The 19,728-nt window shown below is 40.6% G+C and overlaps 4 protein-coding genes across 5 annotated transcripts; 1 reads left to right on the top strand and 3 right to left on the bottom strand.

The window, feature by feature from the left end:
- Positions 1-253: 253 nt before the first annotated feature.
- On the bottom strand, positions 254-1,109 carry LOC117190762 (60S ribosomal protein L39). The gene is made up of 3 exons (XM_033395824.1): positions 1,003-1,109; positions 812-915; positions 254-333 (listed from the first exon to the last, which is right to left on the bottom strand). Exons 1-3 carry the CDS (start codon positions 1,003-1,005, stop codon positions 285-287), a joined length of 156 nt encoding a protein of 51 aa, XP_033251715.1. The 5' UTR covers positions 1,006-1,109; the 3' UTR covers positions 254-284.
- A 1,960-nt stretch (positions 1,110-3,069) lies between these two features.
- Positions 3,070-5,403, top strand: LOC117191097 (ras-related protein Rap-2c-like). Its single transcript, XM_033396060.1, has 4 exons — positions 3,070-3,509; positions 4,500-4,637; positions 4,710-4,827; positions 5,172-5,403. The coding sequence occupies exons 1-4, from the start codon at positions 3,375-3,377 to the stop codon at positions 5,324-5,326; spliced, it is 546 nt and encodes a 181-aa protein (XP_033251951.1). The 5' UTR covers positions 3,070-3,374; the 3' UTR covers positions 5,327-5,403.
- Positions 5,404-5,957: 554 nt separating this feature from the next.
- LOC108160392 (transcriptional coactivator yorkie) lies at positions 5,958-8,457 on the bottom strand. Of its 2 annotated transcripts, XM_017294379.2 has the most exons (5): positions 7,532-8,457; positions 7,236-7,327; positions 6,483-6,638; positions 6,126-6,178; positions 5,958-6,068 (listed from the first exon to the last, which is right to left on the bottom strand). In XM_017294379.2, exons 1-5 carry the CDS (start codon positions 8,245-8,247, stop codon positions 5,964-5,966), a joined length of 1,122 nt encoding a protein of 373 aa, XP_017149868.2. In that variant the 5' UTR covers positions 8,248-8,457; the 3' UTR covers positions 5,958-5,963. The 2 variants fall into 2 exon arrangements, with proteins under 2 accessions (XP_017149868.2, XP_017149869.2); XM_017294380.2 differs by lacking the exon at positions 6,483-6,638 and having other exon boundaries at positions 7,532-8,455.
- A 9,418-nt stretch (positions 8,458-17,875) lies between these two features.
- LOC117190857 lies at positions 17,876-19,494 on the bottom strand. The gene is made up of 2 exons (XM_033395885.1): positions 18,179-19,494; positions 17,876-18,108 (listed from the first exon to the last, which is right to left on the bottom strand). Exons 1-2 carry the CDS (start codon positions 19,259-19,261, stop codon positions 18,079-18,081), a joined length of 1,113 nt encoding a protein of 370 aa, XP_033251776.1. The 5' UTR covers positions 19,262-19,494; the 3' UTR covers positions 17,876-18,078.
- Between the last annotated feature and the right edge of the window lie 234 nt (positions 19,495-19,728).

Raw genomic sequence — 19,728 nt, 5'->3', positions numbered from 1 at the left:
GGACAAATAAGTTTTAGAATGCCTTAACTTTGGTCGAATTTTATAATTTAATGGGATATAGAGCAGTACTCGTAGCAAGGCAACTTCTGGCTAGCAAGAATGCCGTCTAATTTACTGTGGCCGGTAATCTTTTTTGTAATGCTTGATTTGCGCATATCCCAGATCCATGTGCATCATAAATTAAACCATTTATTTAATCCGAACTTCGGTAACGAATCTTTATTTTATATTCTTGAAAATATATTTAGCATTTCCACAGGATTAAATGTGTCTACATCAGCTGCTTACAGCTTCAACTTGGTGCGCCTCCAGTGACGACGCTTAGCGTTGTACCTAGAAATAAAAGTTAAACGAATATTAATAATCATGAAATTGTCTATTTGTGTCTTTGGTAAGAGTTACATAATATTCTGCGCCTACTATCAAATGTCTAAAAATTCAAGCTATTTATTACAACTAACCCCAAATAGACGTTTTGTTTTTGTTTTATCCGTGGCGGCAAACTTTGTTATCAGTATTGATTTACACAAAACCCACGTGACAGCGCGTTAAAATTTGTATTTTTTAGATCAATAAAAAAGATCAACATCAAAACATAAAAACATACTTTCCACACAAGAAACACATTACATGAATACAATCGATTTAGAATATATGTAATTACGTTACTGGTGCACAAATAATATAACTGGTAAAATTGAAGTGCTTTAATAACAAAGGGAAACCAAAGAAAATGAACAAGGCCCACAAAACATGATACCACAACTTCAGTACAAGATTTTCAGCTAATTGAGATATTAGCATTACTTACCGGATTGTGTTTCCAGTACGTAGGCGAACCCATTGCGGAACCGATCTGTTCTGCTTCAGCTTTTTAGCCAATTTCTGCTTTATTCTGAACGATTTATGTGCAGCCTACTGGAGAAAGACAGTATATTTGTTTTAGTAATTGAAATTTGACATACAGTATTATGATTTCAAAGAATTTCATCGATTACGCACCATTTTGTCTGACCGATTCAACGAGCCACACCGGAAAGAAGGAAAGGACAGTGATGCGCAACGATCGATATTTGCATGTATACATCGAAGAACACTATTAGGGTTTACCGATACTAACATTTCGGAACGGTGGTAGAAGAATATGTTCAATTAAACATGGAGACGGGTAGCAAACAGAAGACAATTTTTATCTTCCTATATAACATTTTATATGCGTAAAACTTTTTGAACAGCGCATAAAATAAATATTAGTTATCAATTTCTTCACAGTTCCCATAATATCTCCACAGATATAATTATCTCCACAATGCAATCAGTTGAATTGTGGTACTCTATTTGTTGCAAAACGACGTTTTGCAAAACACGCACAGCTAATTAAGTCCAGCCAAATTTTATTTCATAGTCTGAATTGAATCAATATATTGTATGCTCACTAAAATTCAAAACAAAAGCATTTACATCTCTCGCTACATCTAGTCTCATTGCGTTGCGTATATAGGGTAAAGCGAAAAGAAGAAGATAAAAAACAAAACATATATATGCACAACGTAAATATGACAGAAATATTCCTTTACTTCCATGCTCCTATGTTTTATGTAATGCTTCCTACCAACATATATCAAATACCATTTTTTCGCGCCTATCTGTATCGTAAAACGACACACGGATGATGTGTCGTTAACTCGAACGAAGTCTCACTTGGATATATCCAGGCAGTAAAAACCAAAAAAAAGAGAGAGAGAGAGAAGAGGAGCTGGTATGCTATATTTAAGAGAAAACGCAGAATTGGTAAACGAGAGATGAGCAAAAAAAACTGATCTGTGTTGTAATGACGACATTTTGAAACCTAGTTTTTGCAGAACGGCACCACTTGATGATTTATTTACTTTTATAATTTTATCCCTTTCTCTATAGATGTTCTTCTTTGTTTTGGTCACTTTTTTGTTTAGTTTCGCTGATAGGTAGATAGGGGCAAAAAAGCGCAAATATAATCGATTATACCGAATAAACGCACCAGCACTAGTTAAATAACGAAACTTTCTGCCACCACTTATTATGGCTATAATCACGAAATCTCGTGCCCTGGTACTCAGACTTGAGAAATAATATACCGACTATCATCAGAAAAACAGCAGATGGTAAAGTAAAGTTTAATCTAACTAAAGCAGTCGAATAAAGCCCGATTATATGGGCAAATTATAGGGAGATCAAAAACACGCTAATTTCATTTCATTCCAGCAAGACTTCTTCCTTCTTCTCGTCTTCTACCAAATAAAAGCTTAGGGCCTCTAATCTCGAAAACATTCATTAGCGAAAACTGTATCTCATGTAATTACATCTGTAATTACTGATATATTTTGTATGTAATTTTCCAAGCGCCATAGTGTGACCATAGGCTTCGCTGCTCAGTCAGCCGCTTATCTTCGTTCCGAAAATCTTGCAACTATTTTTTTTGCTTTCTCTTATCTGCTGTCTCCAGCGGTTGTTGTTTTCAGTTTCAGCTGAACATGTTTTTAGCACAGCTAATTCCAAATTAAATATAGAAATACACCACTAAACATAATCATTTTCTATATTTCTGCCTTTTTGATTTTCTCGAATATTGAAAATACATATTTAATGGAGTGTTACACACTGTCACCTATTAACCCCTATACTCCTTTTGTGTATCGGGCATAATTACTTTGTTGTTGTATTTAAGCACACAAACATTAAATCAACTAGGTAATATGTTCAGTATTATCTCTCTATTACATAAAATAGTTTTGGGTCGTCGTCGTTTTATTTCGGGGGATTTTTTGTTGTTTCTTTTAAAACTGACATCCGTTTAATTTTCAAATAATTTTCCTAAATATTATGTCTCAAAAGTCTAACTACCAACTACTTCTAATAATGACACACAAAAATCTCTTTAAGCCCATTTTGATTTAAGTTTAAGCAAATACTACCAGTTAAGACTATTGGGGGGAACTCGGAAATCTGGGCACACCATCTTGTGCAACTGCCTTAAGATTTTTTCGTTCTAAAACCATTATTTCATTTCCTCCATACATATGCTCCGTTCCATTTTTAATAAGTGTCAGTGTCATCATTTATCAATTATCATTTCATTATATTTTATAATATAATATGTGTTTGATAAGTATAAAATACAATCCATTGTAAGGATTATGGAATAGTGAACGACAATTTGTCAACGTATACATGCATTTCATGCACTAACACGCAATGCCAATCCATCAAAAATATCTTTCTCTGTAAACTGTTTTTTATTTAAATAACAAATACATAAATAGTGTGCAGTATAAACACGTACAGTAGATACATTTGCATCTACATTATTCGCATCTAATACAAAAACTCGATTTAATATGCGCGAATTTAAAGTTGTTGTGCTCGGATCTGGCGGAGTGGGTAAATCGGCCCTTACCGTTCAATTTGTTTCGGGATGCTTCATTGAAAAGTATGATCCTACAATTGAGGACTTCTATCGCAAGGAAATAGAGGTAAGTAAATGTTCATATGGATATAAAACATAGCAGACATAATTAATTTCTACATGAAACACACACACACACGAACGCACATGATATGTACATACATATGCGTAATCACAAAAGGCATGCATATACATATGTACGTCTGCTCAAATATATGTATGCATACATATGTTTGTGTGTATTAATGCGAGAACAAATGTACATATTGTTGTTATATATACGTTTATATGCTCATTCAAATGTAAAAATATAGGTATACTTATATACACACATATGTATGTATGTAAACAGCGTACATTAGTCTACTTTGTAATTCATGTATATCCGTGCCCACGGGTGTGTATGGTATGTACATATTTACATGCATATGATATGTGCACATTTATGCATACTCGTAGGCGTGGGTGTTGAATCGAGAGGACAGGGTTTTAAAGTCAATTTCAACATCAATTTATGCCGCCGATTCACAATATATTATCCATGTGACATTTATATTTATTTATTTATGGGGCAAATATACAAATTATGCGCCTAAGATTTCGCTAGCATTGCATTCCCCTATAAAATATTGTCCGGATGTTAGGAAAATAGTAAACGCAGGAACATAGTACACACAAAGTACATATTTCATACATATTGTCTTAAGTTTTCGTCTGGCGGGAGAGAGGAGACATTTTCCACAGACATCACATACCCAGCGATGGGTGGGCGTAAAAATAACCCTTAATAAGGGGGAGTTGAACATTTTCAATAAAATCGAAAGACAGAACTCGTACTATTAAATCAGCACGTACTATTCCCACCCAAACGCCGCTTAAAGGCGTTTTAAGCATTTTTGTGTGTACTGTGCCATTGCATCTGCGCAATTTTAATTTATTTACATTTAGATTGACTACGACGAGTCCGGTCCGCTAGAAAAAATGTACTATAATAGTAATCCATAAATAAAGTGGAATCAGTTTGTTAATATGCATATATTGTTCATACGATTTACAGGTAGACAGCTCGCCTTGTGTTTTGGAAATATTGGACACAGCAGGAACAGAGCAATTTGCCTCCATGAGAGATCTATATATCAAGAATGGACATGGCTTTATTGTAATGTATTCACTTACGAACCATCAAACATTTCAGGTATTTATAGTTTTACAACATTAAAGAGAGTTTCTCTAACACTAATATTTTCTCTCTTCTCTTGGCCAACAGGATATTTCTAGTATGAAAAATGTCATCACTCGTGTGAAAGGAAGTCAGCCAGCACCCATCCTACTAGTCGCGAATAAATTTGATTTAGATTGCCAAAGAGAGGTATCCACCGCTGAAGGTAAGCGTACACATTGAAATAAATCATTAAGAGCTCCTATTTATATCGCAGTCCTGTGCATTTAACTTGATATACCTTTGAACGTCAAACAATGGCTATTAAAAATAGACGTACATCATAATAGCAGCTTGCATAAACGATTTAAAAGTTGAGACAGAATAAAGAGATGTGTCTATTAAAGAGACTCCTGGCACATCCTGAAATTATACCACTCAATATTTGATTATCCCAGAAATGTATTGCTAGTCGAATTGCTTACTTAATTAACCATTATTTCTCTCATCCGTTGGCTATTAAATTTTCTTTGCGAGACTCCCTTTAATTGATTTGAATTTATTTTTTAGGTAATGCCTTGGCACAGCTTTGGGACTGTCCATTTATCGAAGCATCAGCAAAGGATCGGATAAACGTTAATGAAGTATTCGCAACCATTGTTCGCGAGATGAATTTGACGCAGGAGAATCGGCAAAAAAAGAATTACTGTTGTACGCTTTTATAGAAATTTTGTAAGATTGTAAGATTATTATAGTTAAAAATAAAAATACTAATATTTAATAGATAACGAACATGCCAAGAGTGTTGACCATTATTGAAGAAATTCTGAGGATAAAATTTAAGTTGAATGAATGGTATCTAGCTCAAGACGCCTGCAACTGTGACTGTGTTAAAGGCGGAGTAGTTTCGCAGGCTGCTTCGACAGCCCCCTGTCTTCTATACTCATCAGGGTGCCAGATCCTGCAGATTTGATTTCATTACGGATCGATTACATATTTCTTGGGGCTATGCGGACACCCTCACCCCAGTCTTCACTGCGATACAAGTTCTGCCTCAGAAGAGAGGGGGCTGATCAGTGCAATCGACAAACCAACGAAGAGCCATCGGTAGTAATGCTTGCTGCCAGAATTATCTGGTGCAGTTTTCTGCAATCATAGGGCATGTGGGGGAGCATAGCAGAGCGCACAGTTTTATGACAATCATGACTCATATTCGTACGTTTTTAATGAATTCACAACACACACCAGACAAGCTTCAATAATGTGTATAGAAAAAAATACTATAAAATTTGAAAAATATTTAATTTAGAATAATACAAAATATAAAACTTTTAGGTCTAATACAGTTTGTATACATGTGAATTAGTTTATTTTATACCATTCCAAATCGTCTGGTTTGTGGGAAGACGGCGGATTCACAATGGTCTGTGCGTCGTTGAACAAATGAGTGCATATATTATCTTCAATCTGAAAACACACACCGAACATATAGTTCCAGTACTATCTGATAGATCAGTTACATACCTGTAGGGATGACACTAAGTTATCTGGGCACTCAAGCACAGTAAGTCCGGATTCTGGAAAAAAAAAGAAAAACAGATGGGGAAACAGGTAAGAAATATACGTTTGTACGAGTACATATGTATTTGATTTTTATTCAACCTAATCAGCTTTTTACTTCACTTCCAAACTGTCTCAAAAATCCGCACAAAAGAGCCTTGGGAATGACGCGAATTTACCCCAACCCCCACAGAAGATCCACGATATCATTTGTTATCTTGAGATAGATAACTGATAGCGAAACAGATCCCATGGACTTGGACGAGGAATATTATATTCCCTATGGTATACGCTAATGTGTTATGGTGGAACAAGACTTACGCATTCTGGGATCAATCCATGAAGTCGTTCGATCAATGTGATTTATAAAATATATATCTCCGGACTCAGTAACTGCCTGTTCCCAACCATCCGGCAGTGGACCCAAGCTGTTAGCAATAGTCGATGTGGTAGTTTGTTTTGTAGTTTGCAAAACATCTATTAAACAAAAACAATGTATTACAAACCAAAATAAATTAAGAGCAAAACAAAAGCGGAATTCTATCTGGAATTGGAATTGGCCTGGCGCCTTTGTAATTTACAAGTACGCGTGTTAATTGGGGGAAAACATAATTCGGAAAATGTAATAATAGGACGAATACACGGATTCGCTAAACCAAAGAACACCCGTTCTAAGGCCCATCTGCTGGACCATCTATCATTGCACATTATTGGGGGTTCTCGTGCGGGAACTGCATCGCATCGCGGTTCTCTTTTATGTGGCTCTACCATATCTCTCCTAACTCTCTTAGAGTCCACTGCAGAAGAATGTTTTCTGGGGTTCAGAGGATAGTGTAGATAATGTTTTCTAACGGAAACCTTTCATTAAAAATGGCATACATGAATGATCAGGGTTTATTAACAGACAGTTGCCACAGTCGAAGCTTGATTCATTTTCGGTTCTGTACTGAGCTGCCCCTGCCCTTTCCTTTCTTTTCCTTTCCTTACTGGGGTTAGTGAGATCGAACGTTTCGAAATTAAACGGAAGCATCAGTACATTTCTAGCCCCGATTGAAATACGGATTTAAGACCTACCGCTTTGCTTGATTCGTTCGGTCATTAGGCGCTGCTGCTGTTGGCGATATTGAATTCTTGGATCTTCCCATTGCGTAGATTTTGTTGTATGACTGAAAGTAAATGCAAATTAATCAGATTTCTATAATGTATATGTTAATGATCTAAAAGCGTTTACAATTAAATTCAAGGATGGGCCATTGTAATTATACAACGGATATAATTGTATACATATATCTCGTAGATCCATAGTGTCATAGATACATAAGTTCCTTCAATACATATGTACATATGTATTTGTATTTGTGATAACTTACTTCAAGTAATAAATCTGGCCATCATTAGTTTTTGCCTGCTCCCAACCTGGTGGCAATGCTCCCAGTTGGCTTTGCAACTGAATGGGGCTTACCACATCGTACGATCGCTGCTTTTTATGCACTGTTTGCGTGGACATGGGCATGTCCTGGCCCCCCATGGAGGTATTCATGCCATCTAGCTCAATATTGTTGGCAGCACTGTTGGGGAACTCGGCACTGTTCTCGGGATACGTCGGTCCTTGGCCGCTGGGCCCCGGATTGGCGTCGCTCCTGGAGCGCACGTTGTAGTTCTGCTGCAATGAGGCTGGGCTGCTGCGAGCGCGAAAGTGATGTATCGCCAGGCGGCTTTGTTGTGATGGCTGGATCTGTGAGATGGCTGGCTGCTGCACGTCCACGGGCTGCGCAGTTTTGTTAATATTGGATTGGGAGCCTGCGTCGTATGTGGAGTCCGCACTGTTTGCTCGCGAGTGCGAGGGGGCTGGTGGCGTGAAAAAGGAATTTGGAAGCTTCCGCATGCGAAAGGGGAGCTGTAAAGGGCGTTTTGCATCTCCGGGATTCAACACGCTATCGAATAGGGCCTGCAAATTATCATCTGTATCTTGATTCACGCGAACAACCAAGTTGTTGGACGACTTAATGGGCGAGAGCATATCCTCATCGTCAATTTCTTTCTCGATTATGTTGTTTGTATTGCTTGTAGACATCGTCGTTAACATAAAAAGAACACTTATTGTAGAAATGTAACTAATTAAAATTATTTTCAATCATGTATGCGCATATATATATGTTCATCCATATATGTATCACTCCGTCATTATAGTCAAATGTTTAACATTAAATTGTTAAATTAAAATTAAACTTCGTTGCAATAAATAATAGTAATAATAATAGTTCAATGGAACTGCCAACATAAAACAAACACACTTCGGGAACACCATCCAGCACGCTTTGTCAACATTTTAGTATTCGATTACCTTATATCGATGTAATACACTGAAATAAATGTGACCGAATATCTGAAAATAAAAATTATATTAAATTTATATTCAAATATTTATGTAAAATGTGAGTTCCCGGCTCGTATATAATGATTAATAATTGTAGCGGGCCTGAAGCGACGTAGAAGAAGTCGATAGGTTTGGCGGGAAGGATTAATCGGTTGAGATTTGAAAGAGAAATGGAAAGTCAAGACCATGATATCGATCTCGGGGCCAGGGATACATGCTGCCACCCTTTGACAGGCACAGGGTTACTTTGACCTGTTAACAGGCGCAGGGTTACTTTGACCTGTTAACGCGCAGAGATGCTTTGGACATCTGACAGGCCATGTCAAATTCCTTTTCCGGTTAAAGATCTCGTCGAGAACGGTTGTGCGCGCAAATGAATCTTTTGTAAGAAGTGCCATCATAGGAAAATTTCCTTGTGAAACAACTCGACACGGTACGGAAAAGACATACCTTTCGGTTGATCGCGATATTTTGGGTGAGTGCGATTGGAAAAATCCACAGAACAGGTTTTCATCTGATTTTCTGCAGCTCACGCACCCGCTGATTCCCTTGCTCATACAAGTGGAGTGGCGGGGCACGGGAGTCTCGCGACAGATCCCGCTCGGAAGAAAGACGCCACCGCTCCAAAGACCGGACGGTCTTTCGCTTATTGCGTGGGGGAGCGACCCACGCTATTTAAACGCACCCCATCGGCCAGTCGCCGGCCAAGTAAGCCGCAGAGCGCAGTCAGCCGGGGGCTGGAATAAGCAAACGCCTTCCCGCTTGGGACCCTTCGCCTGCGAGGAGCACCCTAGACAGGGTTAAACAGCAGCGCGCGCCAAGGCGTGTGAAGAAGAAGCAGGAGCAAATCAGGGATGCTGCAGTGCTAAAACCACCTGCGGCCTTCGTTTCCTTGGTTGCCGAACGCAGACCATGCTACAGTGATAAAGCCACCTGCGGCCTTCGTTTCCTTGGTTGCCGAACGCAGACCATGCTACAGTGATAAAGCCACCTGCGGCCTTCGTTTTCTTGGTTGCCAAACGCAGACCATGCTACAGTGACAAAGCCACCTGCGGCCTTCGTTTCCTTGGTTGCCGAACGCAGACCATGCTACAGTGATAAAGCCACCTGCGGCCATCGTCTTCCTGGTTGCCCAATCGTCGGCCAAACAGAGGCAGAATTCTCCGCCTTCGGCTGTCCTCTTCGCCCCGACTCTGTCCAGGATTCCTCTTCCAGCAGCTTCAGGGAGCACAGTTCTCCAAATCATAGGGTTCAGCGGATGCTAGCCTCGTCTATTACCATCCTAATGTTTAAAGTATAAAAATCTCACAAAATTTGTATATTCATGAAGAATAATTATCAGCCAACCTCATTAACGTTCAAGTTCCCACTGGGAGTTCGGGAAATGTGTTCAGAATTTGCAGTTATAAGTATTGTTAAGACATCGCTAGTTTAATTCCTTTTCGTTACACATTCGTTAAACTCATATCATGCTTAAGTTCGGATTGAATTGTCAGGGAGAAAATTCCCCCAAAAGTTCTGTGGCTCCACATACAAGGAGTAGGTCGAAGTTAGGAATTCTGAGTTGTAGCAAGAGATAGAGTCTCCGTACTGTAAACCACCTCTCCGAATTAACGCTTGTTTTCAGCCACGCCGGAAGATCGATCTTTCGTCGTTGGAAAATGAACAGTGAGTGGGTAAGCATACCTTCCAAAAGTTGAAATGTACGTAGTTTTGAAAACCAACTGATCCTTGCCCAACCTCGCGAATTAGAAACCTCTGACCCCTGCCTATTGAGGCTGTGCCTTGAGTGATCTGATCGTTGGCTAATTAGAGATGCCATCTGCATCCGGTCATCGACTGAACTCCGCATAGGAGATCACGTTGTGTCAGCCAGACCGCCTCTTTGATTTTCGACTTACTCAGAAGTTAAAAGATTTAATGATTTTTCCACATTTGTGCGAAAAGCGAAAGTAACGAACTTAAAGTTTTCAATGATTTTCCCATGTTATGCGAAAAGCGAAATTTATGAATTTAATTAGAAATTAACTCGAATTACAGTCTTATTATATATATACTCATTACATTATCAAATATCCTCATATACCCAACCATTACGAATCACCTAATTTTAGTAGTTATTAAGATCATTTACTATGTTGCCAAATCGGATTTAATTTTTGTTTTAAGGAAATAATGTTGAAGTTTAGATAAAAGAACAAAATGGACTCAATGCTAGCTCGCGCGTTTTCGTAAAAGGGTCAAAAAGGGGTCATCGAAGAACTGCTATTCCGTGAGGATGACCAAAGGCAGGGTGGGTCCAGACTCCGCATAACATCTGCGGGCATATACACCGATGTCTCTCCGTTTTCCTTGGTTCTCACTTCCCATTCCTCTTTATCCTTCTTTCCTTTCGCTTCCCTCTCTCTTCCTGTTCTCTATCCTCTTTAGCTTCGTATCTTCTTCTCGTCAAATCTACCGTTCTAGCACAAGTCGCAGCACGCTAAATTCTGGCAATATTATTAGTAATTGAAGCCTCGAGTCTGGGTTGATTTGAGGGAGCAACAACTCCACCCCCAAAGTCGACGAGCTAGAGCCGGATAATTATTAGCGTGCCCGGCTAGCTCAGTCGGTAGAGCATGAGACTCTTAATCGCAGGGTCGTGGGGCCCCAGTGGGTAGTTCGAAATATTCCACGGGGACTCCTGGATGATTAGATAGATTCTTTAATTTATTCTCTTTTCTAAATTTTCCGCTTTTATTTTCCGGAGGAGTTATTGCCGTGTTAGAGTCCGCTTGGAAGACAGATAGAGAGAATACCCGTATTCCCTTCTGACCGCGGATTACTGGTTCGGTAACGATTTTTCCAAATAGGCAAGCGACGTTAGGCCACTTTAAGCAGAGGAATTGCAGGACGAGATCTACTCCGGTTGACCACCTGACCCTGTAGAGAGTGCCGCGTCATTGGCTTATTGGTGTTCAATGTTAGATTGGTTCTTTTACGCTGCCGCGTCGGAAAATAAATAGACAGCTTTCGAGAGTCTCTTTATCCACGGTCGCTGGAGAAAATCTTCGGTTGATTTTTCTGAAGAAGCATTAGAGGTAGCCATCGAAAGCTGGAAAACCGACAAACCGTTGTTGAACAGTTGTCTGTCCGCTTCGGTGTGAGCTGCTGACGGGTACATCGTACATCGGGAGATTCCTGACTGCCCACGACGAAGCGATTTACTTGAGAGTAGTAACTCTAATCCTTTTCCTTGGTGAGGGAGATATCGGTTGTATGATTAGGACCTTACGATTCGCTGCGTAGCTGCATTGAGTTCAAGCTAGTCCAAGTTAGTTAAAGTTAGTTCAAGTGAGTTCAAGTTAGTCAATTGAGTTCATCACTGGTATTAAAGTTATTATCGGAATTGTTGGTGAATAAAACAAAGTTAGGAAGAATTATAGGCACGACTTTGAGTATTGTATTTCTGGACATGGGCTTGGACAGATCTCACGGAAAGGAAGCCCAAGGGGCAGGTGAAGGCGTCAGCCCGCTGTGCGCGCTGTGCCAGAAAGCCATACTGACCACGGATGAGGTATTCCGATCGGTTTGCGAGCACGTGTTCCATCTTCCCTGTATGACCACCCATTTAAAGACTAGCAATGTTTGCCCGGTATGTAAAGGCAGGTGTAGAACTGTAAGCGAGGCGGTGGCGAAGGTAGTAGCGCAAAATACTCGCGCTCAGTCTAAGGAACGTGCAAAAGGGGGAGAAGAAGCGAGTTCTTCTAAAAATATAGATCTGGTGGCAATGGAACAGAGATTGCTCACTTCACTAAGCAAACGAATGGCAGAACTGATTCAAAGCTCGGTAGTTGATTCAATGCAAACAGTTAACCCGAACCTCAAGTCAGTCCACGGTCACCGCAGCTTTAGACCGTTCTTCAACGCCGTTGTCCGAGCAGTTGCAAGCAACCAACTATGGTGAGGGAACTAGTCCTGGCCATAGACTAGAACTTCAAAGCATAGCTCATCCGTCACCATTGAGAAGCGGTTTTTCTGATTTATCCCAGAGACCGGACAAAGTAGTCCATATACTTAATGGCTGGAAAACTAAGTTCTCGGGAGTCGGAGTATCGATAGATAACTTCATATATAGAGTAGAGGCATTGACCCATCAAACTTTGGAAGGAAATTTTTCCGTGCTTTCCCGGAATGTGAGTGTTTTGTTTGAAGGCAAAGCTAACGATTTCTACTGGCGACATCACAAGGCCTAGTTGAAGTTCAATGGAATACTTTATGTGCTGCCTTACGACTTCAGTTTCGCCAAGAAAAAGATGACGTCGACATCGAAGAGCTGATCTGAAACCGAAAGCAGAGGGCAAGCGAGACTTTCGATAATTTTTACGATAGCATCTCCCTCCAACTTGACCGATCAGTTGGAAGTACCCTGGACCATTCGGAAGTTGGTTCGTGTATTAAAGAACAACCTGCGTCCGGAAATTCGCCATGAGCTGTTGAATATCGATTTAAAAAGTGTACAGGAGCTCAGGGAAGTGTGACGCAGGCGCGAGATGTTTTTAAAAGACGTTAAAAGTACGCATGGGTATACCAAAGCTGTTCCATTTCGACGTGAAGTATCAGAACTACTGCTAGATCGGGAGCTACGAGAAGACTCAGACACCGAGAGGGAGTTGGCGGTAGAAGCCATCTCGCTAATCTGCTGGAACTGTCATCAGACCGGTCACAGATATCAAGATTGCCTTTCAGAACGAAAAGTTCTTTTAAACTTATAAACCAAGTTGCGAAAAGTGTACAAAAAACTCCAAGTCCAGCACGCCGAAGTCGCAGTACAAACTGAAGACTTCGAGTGTGCTTCGCCATCAAGGCACAAACACCGATTAACTTCGGAGCCAACAACAGTGACATCACTGATTACACCGGACTTTCAAAAAAGCAACAATGATTTAGCGTTGGATTGCACACTCGGATCAAAAAAATTGTAACTGGCTGTGAATTACTAGAGACCGTAGGGAAGAATAAATCTCGGGGAAAGAAGCGCATGATTCGATTCTGGCAAGAAGTAAAGAAGAGTAAATCAGGTGTGACGTATCTAAGCGCTATCTCTGAAATGGCTAGAGATCCTCGTCCGTTTTTACCGATTCAACTGTTAGACCGCACAGTATACGGTTTGCTGGATTCAGGAGCGTCCATCAGCTGTATAGGAGGTAACTTAGCGAGCGAAGTGATGTGCGGAAACGTACCTTACAAGAGAATCACGGAAAATGCTAAAACCGCTGATGGAAGAGCACAACGGATAGCAGGGAAAATGAGGATAGACATCGAATACGGAGGTGATAAAAAGTCACTAGAGATTTATTTGATTCCTTCATTGAAACATGACCTATATCTCGGAATCGATTTCTGGAATTTACACGATTTACTGCCTAGTAGGTTGCGAGTATCAGAAATAGAGGCTCCGCGAACGAAGGATAGTGAGGAACAACATTCGTTAACCAGAACCCAAAAGGACCAACTGTCCAAGGTCATAGACGCTTATCCCTCGTTCGCTGTAAATGGCTTAGGTAAAACGAACTTAATCACACACGTGGTCGACGTAGGAAATGCCAAGCCAGTAAAACAAAGGCATTTTCCTGTTTCGCCAGCCGTTGAAAAGGCCATGTATACCGAAATAGACCGGATGTTACAGTTAGGTGTTGTAGGCCGTCTAACCCGGGAATTGTAGTGACCAATATCGGTGCGTGAGTGAACTGTATAGGTATAAAAACACAAACCCGGTGATTTAATGTAACTCTTTTTTATTAGCTGCGCGTCCGTCTCTCACAATCGCCATTTACAAAGTGCCCTCACTCTCTTCTCGATGTTTCTTATCCGATATCTCACTATTGGTATTTCCCACCGAGTGTATCGATGGTGCGGTGAATACCAATGCGCGCTGTATGCTATTTTAAATACTAGTTGAATGCCTCACTAATTATTACCTTGCTACAATTCGGCCATCCTGACCGGAGTGCTCCTGAACTCCTTACATTTAATTTAGTTTCTAGATAGGTTGATTTATTACAGTTGGGTGTGGTTTACTCTTAATATTCTAAGTTTACGTGTTACAATCATTTTCTTCATTTTGATTCCCTGTGACATTTGCATTATTACCATTTTCAATCCACGGCTTCATATTTGCCACCGCCCAAACTCCTTTATACGGGATCCTTGATTGTTGAAACCCCTCTACATCTTCTAGCAAATACCTATCATTTTTTAACACCTTTGATATCTTATAAGGTCCTTTGAACTTCGGGATAAGCTTTTTAGACACCCCTGTATGAGTGTCGAAATTTCTCACCATAACTAGATCATTATCTACGTACACGTGTGGCTCCCTTCGCTTTGAATTCGTTGCTTGTTTGTTATAAGACTGTATTTTTTCCTGATGAGTGCCTGCTACTGCTCTAATCTTTTCTATATCCCTTGTTGCCCGCTGTTCGGTTAGTTCGTCTAGATGATCTTTTAGTAAATCTGAAACCTTTCCTTTTTGTACGACCCCAAACAACATTCTGCTCGGGTGTTCATTAATTGTTCTTTGAATTGTGTTGTTCATCGCGTGTTCTACTGTTTCCACTACCATATCCCAATGTAATCCTTTTTCCGGGTCAACAAGCTTTGCAATCATGGGTCCCAAACTTCTGTTCACCCTTTCTACCTGCCCGTTGGCCTGTGGCGACCCTGTTGCTATCTTTACGTGTTTAACATTGCTCTGTTCTAAGAATTCTTCAAACTCTTTTGACGTGAAACAGCTTCCTCTGTCTGACACAATGCATCTGGGTCTACTGTAAGCTCGGAAATAATCTTTCATTGCAATTACTGCTTCCTTTGTGCTAGTGGTTTTGGTCGTATAAAGTCTTACGAATTTGGTGAACGCGTCTATTACTACTAAAACATGTTTGTTGGCCCTGCCTTTGTCGACTGGCCCGAAATGGTCGATATGTACTACCTCGAATGGTCCTGACCCTTTTGGTATGTTGTGTAAAAACCCTTCCTCTTTTCCGTGTTTTGCTGAGTACGCTATGCATTTTAGACAGTTTTCAATGTGTCGCTTGGCTTTATACCTTACGTTTGAGATCCAGTAGCTTTTCGATATAGCGTCGGTCATCTTGTCTATACCGACGTGCCCTAGTTCATCGTGGTACTTATAGAGTACGTGGCCTTCCATTTCCTCGGGTACGCAGAATAGGATAGTATTGTTATCTTTTTTCCTGTATATTATTCCGTTTCTCATCTCATAATGTTTGTGTTCTGATTTCTGTAACGTTTCTCTCAGCTCCATCAGTTTGTTATCTCTGTTTTGGCATATAATTAAATTTTCTTCAAAGGTGTTTGTGTCTACCGTGAGTATCTGAACGGCTCTGCTTAGCGCATCTACGTGTTGCATTCTACTTCCTGACCTGTGTTCTAACTTGTAGTCATAATTTTGTAACTCTAACGCCCAGCGGGCAATGCGTGGATTGAGTTCTTTTTTGTTTAGAGTCATAGTTAGCGCGTTGCAGTCTGTCACTATTTTGAAGGGTATGCCTTGCACGTATACTCTAAACCGTTGTAGTGCATAAATTATCGCTAGTGTCTCCAGTTCAAAGCTGTGGTATTTTGCTTCGGTAATTGTTGTCCGCTTGGAGAAATAAAACACCGGGTGCATTCTGCCATCACCCTTCTTCTGCATTAGAATTGACCCGAAACCTAACGAACTTGCATCGCAATGTAATTCTGTCGGATCTCTGGGATTGTAAAGTGCCAAGATCGGTGCTTCCAACAAATTACTTTTGAGTTGTTCGAAACATTCTAGTTCTACGATACCGAATTCAAACTTCCTGTCTTTTTTGACCAAATCATAAAGGGGCTTAGCTTTCGTAGAAAAATCTTTTACGAACCGTCTAAAGTAAGAACATAACCCTAAGAAACTCTGCACTTCGTTCGTTTTCGTGGGGACTGGGAACCCTTTTACTGCCTGTAATCCCTTCGTATCTGGTTTAATTCCGTTACCCGATATGGAATAGCCCAGGTACTTAACTTCTGACTGTAAGAATTCGCATTTATCAATCCTTAATTCAAGTTTATTCTCTACCAATCGTCTCATCACTTCTTGTAAAATTTCCATGTGACTATCACTATCTTTTGTTGCTACCATAATATCGTCCATGTATATTATAACTTTGTCTTCCTTTACCATATCTGCAAAAATGTTGTTTGTGAATCTTTGAAAAACCGCCGATGCATTTCGTAACCCGAACGGCATCCTCAACCATTCGTATTGTCCCATGGGGGTCGTGAACGATGTGTATTTAACTGAATCTTTATGCATAAATACGTGGAAGTATCCATTCTTCAGGTCTAACTTGGTGAAAAGTCTTTTCCCTGACAGTTTATCTAGTAGGTCGTCTATCAGAGGTGTTGGGTAATTGTCCTTTATCATACCTTTATTAAGTGTGCGATAATCGACGCACAGTCTCAACTCTCCCGAATTCTTTTTTACCAATACTATAGGCGAAACGTATTCTGACTCACTGGTTCTGATGTAACCTTTTTCTGTGTATTCGTCTATCATTTTCTGTACTTGGGCTTTTTCGCTATACGACAGTCTTCTAGGTGGGCAATGAAACGGTTTTTCGTGTTCGAAATTCAACTTCATTTCCCACTTGGTTTGTGGTAAGTTTGGTCTTTCTGCGTTTACATACGCTGTCCTAAACATGTATTTAAGTCGTCCTGCGAGTTCTTGGCTACAATCTGTCCCTACTTTCAACTCCCAGTCGTTTTCTTTGTCTGGATACTGGCTTGGTAGTTCGTTGAAATTGGTTTTTACGCTCTCGCAGGTATCGCTGTCTTCCAGACACTCAACCATTGCAGAACACTCATTTTCTACCTTGCCTCCACTTTCTACTTCATGCTTATTCTATTTATCACCCTCATCTTTAACTTCACATTCATATTCTCCTAAACACTCATTCTCTATTTTCCACTCATTTTTTTCTAAACACTCATTTTCTCCTAAACACTCATTTTCTTCTAAACACTCATTTTCTCCTAAACACTCATTTTCTTCTAAACACTCATTTTCTCCTAAACACTCATTTTCTTCTAAACACTCATTTTTTTCTAAACACTCATTTTTTATTTCACACTCGTTTTTTGTCTCACTCTCCTTCTCCTTGCAAATGTCACTTACAATTTTAAATTTGCATAAATTCATAAAATCCCTACCTAACACAGCCTCATAGCCCATCGACTCGTCTGCCACTACTAGTAATTCAAAGTTGATTCGATTTTTGTTAATAATTACAAAACTGGGTATTTTACCAAAGATGTTAAGTTTGCTATTATTTAGTCCAACATAAGCGTAATCCGCATTTTTATTCAAAATAAATTCAATTTCTCTGTTTTTCTTGTCTTTGTTAAACTTATATAAACTTAAATCATCTTCTTTGATTTCGTTCGAACTTAATCGTGAGCGCTCTTCCACTTTATTTAGGTTATTTTCCGACTGGTGCTCTAGACACGATAACTTCATAAAACTTATTGGGCTCCCTGAGTCGATGAGGCAATCTAAGGACAAGCATTTGTTATTGTAATTGCTAATGTATATATTAAATTTGTATATATAATCGTTATGTACCTTGTACTTCTTTTCGTCACAGTGTGACACCTGGTGACTCATGCTGCCGCATCCGTAGCACGCTCCTCTTTCGCGCTTGGGCTTGCGGCACTCCCCTGCCACGTGGCCCAAAGAGTTGCAGTTGTAGCAGCGAATGGGTGTTGGCGAGGCTCCAGTGTTTGCCCCTTCAGTTGAACCGTACTTCTTTGGCAGCATGATCTTCTCGAACGCCTTGAGTAGTTGATATGGAGCGCCAAAGCACTGCATGTGGGCTTGCCTACGCAGGCCTACATCTGGGATACCTTCGATGACTCCGTCAATAAACTCCTCGTCGTCAATGACTATGCGGGATGCCAGCGACACTTTGGCGTTGAAGTACATCGAGAACTCCTCGCCACGTGCCCATGAACGGGACTCGAACTTGCGACGGAGCAACAGTTTGCTTTCCTTGGGATGGAAAGTGTCTTCCATGACGTTCAACAATTGATCGATTGGCAGCGACATGTGCTCCGGACTCGAATGCAGCCACACCAATGCTTTGTCCTTAAGCTTCGACATTAGCAGCATTAGTAGCTTCTCATCCTTCATTTTGTTCACTTTTGTGACGGCCTTAAACTGCGCGATCCAAGTTGTGACGTCATCGTTGTTTCCAGAAATGTTGCCATGATATGTTGTCAACATGTCTTTGGCGGCATTTAGCAACATGACGCCAGCGTCATTGCTGGCGGCTGGTGTTGTGTTCTCTCCTCTCCCTTCCTTCTCCCTCTCGCTCTGCAGCTTCAGCAGCTCGATTTGCAGTTTTAACATTTCAACCTCTGCTCGATATTCGCCATGGTTGTTGTTGTGCCCAGGCGCTTGCGGTGCTTTTTCGTTCTTCTCTTTGCGTTCGCTCTTCGTCGAGTCTTGATCTGCGGCCGCCTCATCTTCCCTCTCGTTCTCGCATGTTTCGGCTGCCGGTGGTCCCTGTCCCCGCAGCTCTACTGGTATTTCGTTAAGTCTCGCTGCCATGGCAGCTTTGCTTCCACCTTTTGGTAGATTGAGGGACTCCAGCCATTCGCGTAGCTGGGCGGCCGAGAACTCCTCCGTGCCGACCAAGTCCGACATGTTTTTTTTTCAGCGATGGCGTCTTCGACGGACGAGATAATAAAAATTTTCGCTATTTTTCACTGGCGGCGATTGATCGTATCCCACTTCTGAAATTGTAGGCCGTCTAACCCGGGAATTGTAGTGACCAATATCGGTGCGTGAGTGAACTGTATAGGTATAAAAACACAAACCCGGTGATTTAATGTAACTCTTTTTTATTAGCTGCGCGTCCGTCTCTCACAATCGCCATTTACAAAGTGCCCTCACTCTCTTCTCGATGTTTCTTATCCGATATCTCACTATTGGTATTTCCCACCGAGTGTATCGATGGTGCGGTGAATACCAATGCGCGCTGTATGCTATTTTAAATACTAGTTGAATGCCTCACTAATTATTACCTTGCTACAGTGTGATTGAGGAATCGGACAGGCCGTGGTCCTCACCGATAGTAATGGTTACTAAGCCCGGAAAGGTTCGGGTCTGCT

The sequence above is a fragment of the Drosophila miranda genome (assembly GCF_003369915.1).
Source record: "Drosophila miranda strain MSH22 chromosome Y unlocalized genomic scaffold, D.miranda_PacBio2.1 Contig_Y1_pilon, whole genome shotgun sequence".
Lineage (NCBI taxonomy): Eukaryota > Metazoa > Arthropoda > Insecta > Diptera > Drosophilidae > Drosophila > Drosophila miranda.
This window is presented reverse-complemented; position numbering and strand designations above follow the sequence as displayed.

What these genes read in the sequence shown, in the direction of transcription:
- LOC117190762 (XM_033395824.1), bottom strand. An exon ending in CGTACTGGAAACACAATCCG is followed by an intron (nt 334 to 811) that starts GTAAGTAATGCT and finishes TTTTATTTCTAG; the next exon opens with GTACAACGCTAAGCGTCGTC.
- LOC117191097 (XM_033396060.1), top strand. Translation starts at nt 3,375, where the DNA reads ATGCGCGAATTTAAAGTTGTTGTGCTCGGATCTGGCGGAGTGGGTAAA. An exon ending in CGAACCATCAAACATTTCAG is followed by an intron (nt 4,638 to 4,709) that starts GTATTTATAGTT and finishes CTTGGCCAACAG; the next exon opens with GATATTTCTAGTATGAAAAA. An exon ending in AGAGGTATCCACCGCTGAAG is followed by an intron (nt 4,828 to 5,171) that starts GTAAGCGTACAC and finishes TTTATTTTTTAG; the next exon opens with GTAATGCCTTGGCACAGCTT.
- LOC108160392 (XM_017294379.2), bottom strand. Translation starts at nt 8,247, where the DNA reads ATGTTAACGACGATGTCTACAAGCAATACAAACAACATAATCGAGAAA. An exon ending in CGAACGAATCAAGCAAAGCG is followed by an intron (nt 6,639 to 7,235) that starts GTAGGTCTTAAA and finishes TTTGTTTAATAG; the next exon opens with ATGTTTTGCAAACTACAAAA. An exon ending in ACTTAGTGTCATCCCTACAG is followed by an intron (nt 6,069 to 6,125) that starts GTATGTAACTGA and finishes GTGTGTTTTCAG; the next exon opens with ATTGAAGATAATATATGCAC.
- LOC117190857 (XM_033395885.1), bottom strand. Translation starts at nt 19,261, where the DNA reads ATGTCGGACTTGGTCGGCACGGAGGAGTTCTCGGCCGCCCAGCTACGC. An exon ending in GTGACGAAAAGAAGTACAAG is followed by an intron (nt 18,109 to 18,178) that starts GTACATAACGAT and finishes GCTTGTCCTTAG; the next exon opens with ATTGCCTCATCGACTCAGGG.